This window comes from Nicotiana sylvestris, chromosome 5 (assembly GCF_000393655.2).
Source record: "Nicotiana sylvestris chromosome 5, ASM39365v2, whole genome shotgun sequence".
Classification (NCBI taxonomy): Eukaryota; Viridiplantae; Streptophyta; class Magnoliopsida; order Solanales; family Solanaceae; genus Nicotiana; species Nicotiana sylvestris.
In genome coordinates, this window is record NC_091061.1 from 79,276,884 (window position 1) to 79,289,920 (window position 13,037).

At 37.8% G+C, this 13,037-nt stretch overlaps 1 protein-coding gene across 3 annotated transcripts; it reads right to left on the reverse strand.

The window, feature by feature from the left end:
- Positions 1-5,530: 5,530 nt before the first annotated feature.
- Positions 5,531-10,699, reverse strand: LOC104234001 (uncharacterized). Of its 3 annotated transcripts, XM_009787489.2 has the most exons (5): positions 9,506-10,699; positions 7,581-9,353; positions 6,614-6,815; positions 6,343-6,539; positions 5,531-6,270 (listed from the first exon to the last, which is right to left on the reverse strand). In XM_009787489.2, coding segments are annotated over exons 1-5 (2,256 nt in total). In that variant the 5' UTR covers positions 9,507-10,699; the 3' UTR covers positions 5,531-6,187. The 3 variants fall into 3 exon arrangements, with proteins under 3 accessions (XP_009785791.1, XP_009785787.1, XP_009785789.1); XM_009787485.2 differs by having other exon boundaries at positions 7,581-10,699; XM_009787487.2 differs by having other exon boundaries at positions 6,343-6,533; positions 7,581-10,698.
- Positions 10,700-13,037: the final 2,338 nt, after the last annotated feature.

Sequence of the window (13,037 nt, forward strand, 5' to 3'; positions counted from 1 at the left end):
GTGTCTCCTCAAACTTCCTGTCCCTCCCTCCCCGTCCCCCCTCCCCCCGATCAACATAGTTAAAAGCTAACTCTTTGCCACAAGTTTTACACTTAGCTTTATTTTTTTCTTTTATTTGAATAAAAATGGCCACACAAGAGATTTTTCGACCCGTTTAGTAGGTTGTCAACAGGGGGTCAGACGGGGAATCATTTGGATCAGTTGGGTTAACTTCATCAACAGGACTAGTGGGTGTATCATTATCTGGTTGCGTTTCATCCAAATCTGTTTCCTGCTCATTATCTTCATCAATAGTTAGATTACCATAAAGATCATTCATATATTCATGGTCTAAGTGTTCACCACCTCCAACATTATGCAAATATTGACTCTCAGTAAATTGTAATAAAGTATTATCACTATCAAGAATAGGAGAAGGTGGAGGGCGGGTATGGGGTTTGGGTAGGAGAGCCCGGGGAATTGGAGGAAGAATAGATTGGCCACCAGATTCGCCACTCTTGGATTTTCCCTTACTTTTACTGAATATTTTTTTAATGAAAAATCCATCTTAATTAATCAAACAATACAAAAGTAAATAAAACAAAACAAAACTATAATATTAAAATTTAAGATTTGGAACGAGTTTACAAATTGACGAACAACTTGTTGAAAATTATATATCGTTAAAGATTTGAATACTTCAATTCACCAACTTCACAATTTTTCACAAATTGCAACAATAAAGCAAGCAATTATAGAAGAAAATTAGAGAGAGAGATTGAGAGATTGATGATTTTGTGAGAAAAATAAAAGAATGAGGAGTATTTATAGTTGAAAATAGGAAAAAAGTATAATTATAAAAAGTTTGGGGTTAAAACAAAGTTGGGGGAGATTAAATGGCTATTTTAGAAAGAGCAAACGGCTATTTTTGCAGGCCAACGGCCATTTTTTAAACTTTTGTACCCGCTAAAAAAAAATTGGAATAAAATTTTTTTTTCAAAATAGTTGTTGGGCATGTTTGAGCGCGTTTAGGACCGGTTGAACCGGCCCACTTAGCAGCCCACTCCACCTGGTCCCGAATTTAAATGGTTAGGCCCGTTTAGGTCCACTACCCATATGGACTCGCGGGCCCGGGCCTAACCGGCCCACATGCTAGCCCTAGAACAAAAAATCAAACAAGTTAGTAACAGATGCAAGGATAAATTTCAATTACACGACTGTCTATGCCCCGCGGTGGGCGCCAAAGTATTTACCCGTAAAATGGTACAGTTGAATTTATATGTGATTTATAGACAAGTGAATTAATTTGATCCAAAAATAATTGATGAATTAAACAGAAATATAAGACTTAGCCTTGAAATTGAAATAGACGGCCAATATTGTGGTTCCGGACGTAGAGCTACCGGGAGCAATAAGAACAACACAAATGAGCAAGAAGTAAAGAGTTGTTAAGTTTTTGATAGAGTGTAGTGTAAGGCCCCGTAAAAATTTTCCTAAAAACCCCAGATTTCGTGATGCTGAAGTAGGCGTCGAGGTTAATAATAGTAGAAATTCTTCACGGCTAGCAAGCTCGCGGCGGTTCGAACCTTTTGGATTGAAAAGTACGCGAAAGAGTTAAAGGAAATTGTTTTGTAGAAGTGTGTGTTTCTGCGGCCCATTATGCGGCCACGTAATCACTCTGCGGGCAGAAGAATGGCCGCAGAGTGAGGCAGTCTTTTTGGCCAATTTTGAGGTTAGTTTTGCAGTCAATTATGCGACCGCATAACCACTTCGCGGGCCGCACTTTGGTCGCATAATCGTCCTTGGACTTTTGCAAAGGGAGGTTCTGCGGTGCATTATACGACCGTAGAACAGGCCTGCGGACCGCATAATGGTCGCAGACCGAGGTAGAAAATTCAGGTCCCTGAGGGCCACTTTTTGTGGTCATTTCCCGGACCGCATAGCCATTATGTGGTCTCATATGCGACCGCAGATCCGTGTTGGGGTTCCAAATTTTTAATTTTTAGACCCGATCCTATGTCGATATATCTCATGCCATACTTCATTTTTAGCCTATTTTCTGGTACTTTTAGAGTGAGAAAGGGAGTCTTAGAGGGAGGAAGTGTTCTTCATCAAAAAAAATCTTCAATTCTTGTTTAGACCTTGAAGATTATCAAAAGAGGCACCTAGGTCTTCTTCACAAGAGGTAAGGTTTTATCACCCAATCTCCTAATTTCCAAATGTAGCTAGAATGGGGAATTAATAAGATAATTCATAGGGATGTAAGTGCTTACTTTGTATGCATATGTTCTTAAAGATATAAGGGGAGGTTGTGAGTAAAAGATAGAAAAGAATAGGGTGTAGGCGGTGTAGATTGCCATAAAAGGGCCATGAAACCTTAATACGCACAGAGTGTTTGATAGAATGCTCTAGTGAATTAGAATTATGATCATTCTCTTAATTTTGGGTTCAATTTTGCTATATTGCTAAAATAGATTAAAGTTGCTAATTCCAGAATATCTTAAAGTTTTAAGAGGCTCAATTGAGGTATGTATGGTTAAAACCCCATCTTCTTAGAATTGAACCCCACAGTGTTCATAAAATCGGTGTAAGTCCCAAATTGATCGTATAGAACTTGTTATTCCAAATGTGCTTGCGTTGAAGGATATATGTGCAATATGTGTTCCTGTGCTTTCATCGTGTTATCTTATTATTTGGGGATGTGTTAAAGATATGGAATATGTGCTATAAATGCTTAGACATCAAGTCAAATTCGAATAAAGATTATTATGTCAAATTGTGTGAAAAGCCTCTATGTGCTCTAGAATCTAAATTTCTCCCATGTGTAATTAAGTCTCGAATGAAAGGCCTTGTTGCTATTGACATGATAATAATGTTGAATGCGTAAAAAGAGAAAACTTGAATTGTAAAATACGGCCAAATGTCAAGAACGACTTAATAAATGAGGCCACTCGTGCCAACATATTGAAAGACGGGAAAGAAATGTGAAGTAAAATGAATGATTGAAAGGATGATGTCTCAAGTGAGATGGCCTAGCCGATCGGGCCGTGATCGGGCGCCATGCCGCACAGATGGTGATAATTGTGCTGGAAATGATGATTGAAATTGTGGATATAGTTGATGTCTCAAATGAGATGACCTAGTCGATCGGGTCGAGATCGGACTCCGTGTAAGAACACGGTGGTATTGTGAATTGTGGCACATGGCACTAAGGATTATCAACCTAATAAAATGGAAACTGAACCGAGAACTTATGTGATCCTTACTTGATGTTTTAGTATTGTTTGAAGCTCTTATTGTACATCATGATTGCTTCTCCTTTGTTTCATTGTTCATTCTATTAAGATTGGTGTTTAGCTTTACATACTAGTACTATTCGACAGTACTAACGTCCCTTTTGCTAGGGGCACTACATCTTTAAATGGATGTAGGTGGTTCCATAGCAGACAGTGTTGATCGCAACTAGTGGTACATCATCATCATCTTCCCAACAGACTTGGTGAGCCTCATTTCATCCCAGAGTTATGTAGTGCATCTTTTATTTATATGTTTACCACGTTTTGAGGTATAGCCATGACTTTGTTGCCGGAATTATCATGACTGTCTTTTGTATCTTTAGAGGCTTCGTCGATATTTATGTGGGTTGTGTATGGGTGCTAGAAAGGTCAGGTGGATTATGATGTGTTTTGGACTCTTGTTCCACTAGATTATAAAGTGTATGTATTTTGGAAACTTAACAATGATGTAGTAAAATGAAATGAATTAGGAATGTTGTATATATATGATCCTTCTACTACTTAAACTAATGGCGACGCGCATTCTCTTGATCATAAGCGAGTTGGATAGGAAGTGTCTAACAAGCTTGCTCGACCAGGTCCACTCAGTTGAGCGCCGGTCGCGCTTCCCGATGTTGGGGCATGACATCTAGTGCATGTTTATCAAAAAAAATTGTGTCCTTTACAATGATGATAAAACTCACTATTTATAGTTGCACCTAGGGAACAAGGTCCTGGGATTAAGCTCCCCTTTAATGACAATTATGAGGGCCATTGAAGGATATGTAACGGTGGACAATGAATACCATATTCTCTACAACGGATCATGCACTTAATGTTGTAGAATATTCCTCATTGAATGCTACCGGATATCGACATTAATTTTGTCGTTATTGGTATCATTCTCTCCGGTGACAAGCGAGATCATTGCCTTCAGGTTTAGCTATCTTTTGCCTTTGGTTTCACATGTCACTTTCTTTTCTATTTTGAAATTGTGTTTTATTTATGGTTCCAATTTATGTGTTTTATTAGTATTAACTTGTTATTTCACATTGCATGTTGTTCATTTTTTAGTTAGAGTTGATAGATTAGTTTTGTCAAACATTTAAATAATGTTATGACATTATATTTATAAATATTCATTTATTTTATCAAACATGCATTTTATGATGTCCTTACAAAACATATATTTATAGTTTTTTTAATTAACTAAACTAAATATAATAAATTTGGAAAATATGTATCAGTTATTTTTACAATATTAGTTATAAATATATAATTACTCATTAATGTATATTCAAGAAAAAATATGCATCTTAAATATTAAATTTAATATCATTTATTCTTAAAAAAAATATTTATAGGCATATATTATTATATTAACTCTTAAGTTTTGATAATTACTTCATTTAAAATTTATCTATCTATCGCTTTTGTTTTGCATCTTTCTTCTGGGTTTCATGTTGTTCCTATTTTTCCTATGATTTTTATGGTGATTCTAATATTGTCTCCTTTTGTTTTTTTGTTTTCTTGAGCCGAGGTCTTTCAGAAACAACCACTCTACTCTTTCGGGATAGGGGTAAGGTCTACGTACACACTACTCTCCCCAGACCTCACTAGTGAAATTTTACTGGGTTGTTAAAATTTATCTAACTGTATAATTACACTTGTGCAACCAAACAGTACGCTTGTAATTACACTTGTGCAACCAAACAGTACGCTTGTAATTACACTGTAATTACGTTATAACAAACAAACAGGTTATCGTAATTACTAGGTTGTTACACCAATTTCAATTACTGGGTGGCTTTCCAAACAGACCCTTAGTTTATTTTCCAAGTTTTGTATATTTATGTCCTGCTGTGTAGCTTACTGCAGAGTATGTGCCCACCTAAGATCACTTTCGGGACTTGCCCATCTTATGAAAATACCAAATATGGGAAGATACTTACAAGCACCTGTTAAAATCCGATCCTTTAATTGTCTTCTCCTACCAACTCCCTCTGCATCTCTTTACCAAAAATCATCTTCCAATGTCCATGCGTTGTCATGTCTCGGTATCTTTTGGCTGGCTTGCATCGAAGCTGCAGAAGACGAATGTGAAAGTCGACACTCTCACTGTAAATGAAATTCGGACGCCTTAGCGTTGCTACTTCTTTTTGTTCAAAAAGTCCAGCAAACCTTCATTATGCTCATGGAAAGAAAGCAAGAAAGATAAGCAAAAAGAAACGAGTGCCAGTAATAACATTTCCTGACAGGATCTCCACCGCCATTAAAAAAAAAAAAGCTAATGAACGAAAGAACATCGGATGTAAAACCTGAAAGGCAGTTGACATTCAAAAATATGAACATAATCTACATGTAATTTCAATCGAGCTTCAGAAAAGAAGGATAACATTCTAGCTCGGCCTGTCAACTCCCAAAATTTGATGCAATTTCCACAGATGCAAGAAAAGAATCCACCCGGAAACTCTGGAACTTCACCAAGATGCAGGAGGAAAGTAGAAAAATCAGAACCAGTTTCAAAAAATCTTTCCCCCTCCCTATATTCTTCTAAAGAAAGATTTAGTCCAGCTGCTCTGCATTGCTGAGATACCAATGACTTCTCGGAATGATTCCAGATTCTCAATCAGTCACACCATTCAACAAACAAGGCCTGCCTAACAGGCAACAGCTTCTATTTAAAGAAAAAGAGATTAATGTCTACATCACATGCTACATGAGATTGCTATCAGCAGTAATGGGAAGATACAAACGAAACAAGCTTGTGTAGAGGAATAGCACATAACAACTGAGCATCGACACCAAATCTTCAATTTTGCTCGCTACCATTTGTTATGGCTTAAAATTAAGGTCCACCTCACCACCACACTGGACTCAGCATAATCTTCCCATTTCCTTCCAACAGAACAAGAATCTTCTATAGCAAAAGTTCACTTATTTATAGTATTCTCCTCTCCATTCTCTTCTTCACTATCTTTTGGGCCCCCACCAAGAATTTCAAAATCATCAAAACCTGTGGTAGACGGTCATGATCGTCAAAAGATTGCAACTAACAAAGATTTCGTAAGTGAGAAACATAAGTTACCTGCACCTAAGGCTTCAATATCATCAACTAGTGGACCTAAGGGAGCTATGCTGCCTGAAGGTGGGTCAACTGTCATCCAGTCTGAACTTTCCATGTCCTCCGAGCTTAGTTCCCTTCTGGAAACCCAGTCATGAACAAGCTCCATTTTGTCATAGGAGATGGAGTCCATACAGTCCGGATCCATGTTTTTCCTATTGCTGGAAGCAATAAATTAGACAAACTCTATTTCATCTCAAGAAAAGGACAACAGTTTGTAAATTTCTCCCTTTACCTTTGCCTCAGCCACAAGTTGTAGTGAACAAAAGCAAGATCATTAAGTCTTTGATGCTCAATGCAATTTTTTGTCTCATGCATCTCTTCTAAAGGAATTCGACCTGGCTTGAACCTGATCAAACTTGATGTTTGACTGAGAATACGGATGGCCAGGCGAGCCAAATTTGGGCATCCTCCACCATAAGTTGACCACCAATCAGCTGCAAGAATTACAACGTAATGACTTTACACACTTTTGAAACAGACAAATACTCACATTCCCAGGAGTGTGATGCTAAATTATTACTACTTGTTAATTTGCTTTGCCAAAATCCAATAATTACAGAACTAAAGAAACTGACATGGTTGGACAAAAAAGAATTTAACTTTTCTCCATAATCTGTAATGTCAAATATATGCAAACAAAGGGCAATTTAATGGGAGAGATACTAGTTAACAACTGACGCAGCTTGAAACCTTGACCAAGAATGCAAACATGTTTACATGGTTTCTTGTAACTAGAAGAATACATTCTATGCAACAGAGCATGGTTCGAACTTGCTTGCGTCCGTTAACAAAAAGAGATTTTCTCTGATCAAAGGATCTTAAGAAAAATAAGTATCCATCAATTTCTATCAAGCCTATACAAATAAAAGCTTGTCGCCATAAGCCGACACACTAGAAAGAAAAGGGAACTAAACAAGAAATAGAAATGAATAAAGAAAATATAATATGTAAATTTGTTTTGAATGAAGTGATTCTTCCAATGATGATTGCGACCACTAGACTATCCGAGAGGAGTTAGACTGAAGAGGGATAGAGATACTGGCATTTGACACTCTACCTACAAGAAACTCCCAGAACATAGGTAAGAGGTCATATTCAAGTTGATTAAAGTAACTTTGCCAAACCACTAATAGTTTGGACATTTAAACCACACAAATAGTAGGTGTACACAGGAATCCATTTCATGGAATGACACTCACCAGGAAAAAGAGAGTCTCTGGCTCTCACTGCCATTTTCCTCCCAAAATCTCCAGCACCATTGTGGTAAGAAGTAGTTTCTTTCCCAATTTTGTCTTGGATTTTAGGATCAGGAACCAATTTCTCTATACAATCATATAAAAGTGATCTGATATGGAGGCCCAACTCTTCCGCAGTAGTATAGAAAAACTTGGGATTGAGGTAAAACCCCGCAGCATGAAGAGGATGTCGCTGAAGTGGTTCCCACCTGTGATCTATAATATTCCAATAAACTAAGTAATCCTTCCTATCCACAAGCTCGCTCTTAATTGTTTCTTTTGCTCGATAGAGCCCTGCATAAACATATGCCATCGCAGGCCTCTCCTCACTACAGACTATCCTCAAAAGCCTCAAGATGGGATCTGTCAAGCGTGTAATCAAGCTGCAAGTAGACCAAAAGGACTGATTACTGATATAATCTAGCACAGCGAACCCCTCTGGTTTCTTTGAATGTGGGCTCTCCATCCATTCCACAGAAGTAACCATTGATTGCAAATTGTGTTTGATACTTACCATTCGTTTTAGTGTCAGAAAGTCAGTTGCCGAGCGTGTAACTCCTAGATCAACTAAGTCAACTCCAAAGGTGAACTTTCTCATCATACTCAAGAGAATGTTATTATTGTAGATGAATCTTGATATAGACTTTGCTTGTTCCATTATTGTATTGATCCACTCAAGTCTTTTTATGTCCTCGAGCATCAAATCAACGGAGTGAGCAGCACAAGGAGTCCAAAAGAGTGTAGGGTAAGCATCAGTGAGCCTTTTCCCAGCAATAATATATCGCTCCTCGCTACTAGTTACTACTTGCAACACATTTCTCACACCAACTTCCTCCACTACCTCCTTAAGCAACTCATAAAGAGAATCCGGAGAATTTATTATGCTAGATACATCCACAGACCTTAAAAACATTGTTCCTTCGGGGCAGTAGACCAAAAAGTTTACTAGTGTTCTACCCTTACCTGTAATCCACTCATCAACCAAAACAGAGCAACCACTCCTTGCCCAGGTGCTTGAACATTGATCAAAGTCGTTCCTCACTTCTTGAACTGAAGCTTTTAGAACCCAGCTTCTAAGGTCATGGTAAGAAGGGCCTGTAACTTCTGCTCCTTGTGAAGCGATCGCATCAATCATCGGTTGGAAATAAACAGAATTTACAGCATCAAGAGGCACCCTGGCATCTAAAAGGAATCTGGCTACTGCCATGTGGACATGATTATTCACTCTTTTCGACATTGCAGCCTGGTTCATTGCAAGAACCATGGCGTTATTATTTGAAGAAGAGGCTTTCCTGATCCTACCTTTTTTCTTCCTACCACCCAATTTATTACATCCGTGGTCTCGATTCAAAAACAAATTAGAGGTTTGTTCAAGAGCTTCAACTGGCATTGGAAGCAAGTCGACTTCAGAATTCAGGCCACAACTATTAGTCAATGCAGCAATCTCACTAGTGCCAACATTATAAGTTGATATTTCCTCAGCAAGCTTTTGTTTTTTTCTCTTCTTCATTACAACCCCATTTAAGCTCTCTTGCATCAAAAGGCGAACATCAGGCTGAACTCTCAAACAAGTAGATGCATTACCTTTCTGACCCGCAAGATGTTCTTTAATCCTATGAATTCCACCACCCTTAAATATTTTTCCACAATATATACACTTTAGCTGCACCCTAGCCCCATTCTTATACATTTGACAATGCTTCCATGCGGGGTCATGTTTTTGTGAAGTAACTGGCACTGGTTCCAAATTAGAATCCATTTTACATTTACAAATTCTTTAATCACTCTTTTAACTTCAATCTATATCAGAGTCTAAAACAATATTAAAATCCCATGTATATTTATAAGGATAAAATGAATAATCTCAAGGCGTAAAATAGAAAACTTACTTGTAAATTCTTTTTCCGCTTTTTTGATAAGAGAAAGATGGGAGAAACCGAGTTAGGGATTGCGGATTGGTTTTTTTCCTTTTACTTTATACAGAGAGAGAAAGTCGAAGGATGACCGGTTGGGATTGTAAGTCGGGAATTTTGAAGTTCGGGTTGACCCGACCATTTGCTTCTATAATTTAAGGGTCAAAATATGGACTGGACCGGTTTGGTGAATAAGAGAACCGGATATTTCAGTAGCCCGTTGCTGGAAAGCCGGATACGATTCCGGGGTCAATTAGGCTGGCAGGTGAACGTCAGTTTCGTCTTCTAAAACCGGATTTTGACATTTGCAATGGGCCGAAACCTCCAGATCCGGTCCGTGATCCATTCCTTGTTTTTTTTTCTTCCTTGATCCGGCCATGCCCCCTTGTCTATTATGCATACTTCCACGAGTTTCGTCTGGCAGGTGAACGTCAGTAGCCCGTTGCTGGATTTTGACATTTGCAATGGCCGAAACCTCCAGATCCGGTCCGTGATCCATTCCTTGTTTTTTTTTCTTCCTTGAACCGGCCATGCCCCCTTGTCTATTATGCATACTTCCACGAGAATAGGCAAAGAAAAAAATACTATTCCAACAGAAAAAAGAAACCTAATGACTCCATGTCTTAAATTTTTTCTTTGTATAGAATTCTGCTTCTCGAACTTTTTTCTTCTTTTTCATAGCCACGACCCGGATACATTTGTGTCTTGCAACTCCCACGATTTCTTTCTCACAGAAGTGAGTTCAAGACTGACATGAAAATTTAGTTCTTGAAAAATTATGTAGCATTGATGAGACCCAATCTTGAAGAAACTTCGCCGATCATGACTCGGAAGGATGCAGGGGATCAAATTGAGCATTCGTTCGGGGACACTCTTGGAGTTTATATGGAAGGATTTTCTTTTCTTTGTGGTTCGGTTAGCATTATCTACTTGGTTCATAACTTGTGGTTTGTTGAGTCGGTTTTCTCCACTGTTTTGGCCTAGAAGAGGCTCATGAAATTTCAATTCTTGCAAGTTTGAATCTTGCAAGAATGGAGTAGTTTGAATCTCCACGGTTTTACTCTTTGTCCCAGTTTCCCTCACTGTACCGGGAGTTTGATAGTGTTTTTTTTAGTTGTGCTAGCGATTTATATTATGTTTTACATTTTTGCATAATATTTGTGTTACTGTTTTTTTATTTATTTGTTGTCTTTCATATTGTTGTTATTATTTTTCGGATTTTGTTGTCACAAATCTATTATTTCTGAGTCGAGGGTCTTCCGAAAACAGTCTCTCTATCTCCTTCAGGACTGGGGTAAGGTCTGCATACATTTTAATATTCTCAGGCCTCACTGGTGAAATTTTAGTAAGTTGTTATTGTTGCTGCAAGTTTGAATCTTGGATAGTTCTGCTGGGGAAAAAAATAATGCTCTCCTTAATTCTGAATTTTGTGGAGTTTATGATTTCAAGATGGATGGATACCATTTCTGTACTTCCTCAAAATGGCCCTTTTAAGTAAAATTGTCATTTTTTTCCTTGAAAATAAATAGTTACTCTGTTTCAATTTAGATGACACGTTTTCTTTATTAGTCTGTTTCAAAAATAATGACACATTTTTATAATTTGAAATAATTCAACTTTAAATTCTTCATTTTACCCTTAATAAGAAGCTTTTATAACCACACAATATCAAGACTCAACAAAACTTTTATCCCTTAAGCTTTTAAGACCACAAGTTTTAAAAGATTTCTTTTTTTTTCTTAAATTCTATAGTCAAACTACCTCATCTAAATTGAAACGGAAAAAGTATTATCATTGTGCTTAGTAAAAACGGAAACACTATTCTTGAAAATCTGAATGATCATTTTGTCCTCGAGCAAACAATATTAATTCTTCACAAACAACCAGTTTTTTAATGGTAATTAGAGGCTTTATTTACCTCGAAAAATTATGTTGTTCTTTTCCTGTCAAATATAGTATACACAACAAGCCAATAAAAGTCTATAAATTTGAGCCTTGACATTCTTTGCATTAGCAAACTTTACTGCCCAGTGTCATCACAAAGCAGACAAGCCTGATTGCTAACCACTTCCCATTTTGCTAGCCTATCTCTTGTATACAATCTACTATGAACATTCATTTAGGACATCCAAAGTTATTACACATCACGTGGAACCGATGGCAATTATCCCGTTTGGCACTGTGGGAAATGAAACTCATAAAGACACAATAAATACCTTCCGCCCGATGGTATTAATGAAGAATATTCCATGACTTTAAGTACACTAACTGTTACAAGGGATTTGTCATTTATGCTCACTGTTACATCTGCATCAATAACTCTCATAATTGACATTAAAGAAGAGCACAATTTTAGGACCTTGTTCCCTAGACATAGTTATACTTAGTAAGCTTTGTTATCATTGTAAGGACACGAATTTTCTGATAAACTAACACTACAATCTATTCAAAGCTTCATACAATTTTATCTTCTTATTTTCTATTCTTATTATTGTTATGTCCGGAGGCTTCGCTAGCGGAATCTTTATTTATGTCATTTCGTCTTCATATCAAGGCTAAGTGTTATATATTTCTTCAATTATCTTATTATTTCAGGATCGAATTAATTCACTTGTCCAGAAACCACGTATAAATTCAATTGTACTGTTTTACGGGTAAACAATTTTGCGCCCACCGTGAAGCCTAGACATCTGTATAGTTAAGTTGATCCTTGCCTTTTTCACTAACGTGTTTTGATTATTTTGTCTTAGAAAAAATCATAAGAAATAGCAGATAACGGTGTTAACAACACACACAATCCCGACGTTCGAGGAGAACAACCTCATTTCGAGGATTTAATCAGTGACACCCACAATGGGGGGAACGATGCCACGCCGGTACACGACAGCGATATCATTGACATGTTCGGGAGGCAACTCACGATGACGCCAGAAGAGGAGCATGTTGTTGATGCAGTAAGGGCCCTACAAAAAGCAACAAGCGATTATTCTGGGGCACCTCATGCGGCAGGATAAGGTTATGATGGAGTTAAAGCAGGCGTTATCCGGGGCTTCCAATAATGCAATAGGCAAGATCCAGTTCTTCCCGGTGCTCCCACAAATCAAGTAACGCAGAGAGTTGATAACAACACCTCGAGGAGGGAGATTGGTTCCGATGGAGCTAGGGAAAGCAGATTCGGACCCGATAGCAAAAATGACCCCTTCAAAAATGAACTTTTACGATTTATAAGAGAAGTAAATGCCCACATGGACCAAATCCCGGGCGCACCACCAGAACTAGAAGAACCAGGAGCATCAGGCTCTCCGAGGGACCCGTCGGGATTCCATTTTTAGCAGCCAACTCAAGTTCATGGGTCTTAGCAATTTCAGCATCAAAATCAATAATACCAGCTTTAGCCTCCTACAAAGTTTTTCTCCTCATGATGTGCATGGCGTAAGTTTTCTCAACAATGAGGGAAGCCGCTCGGAGCTTAAGTTCTTCTTTGAGTTGAGTCCTCGACAAAAATATT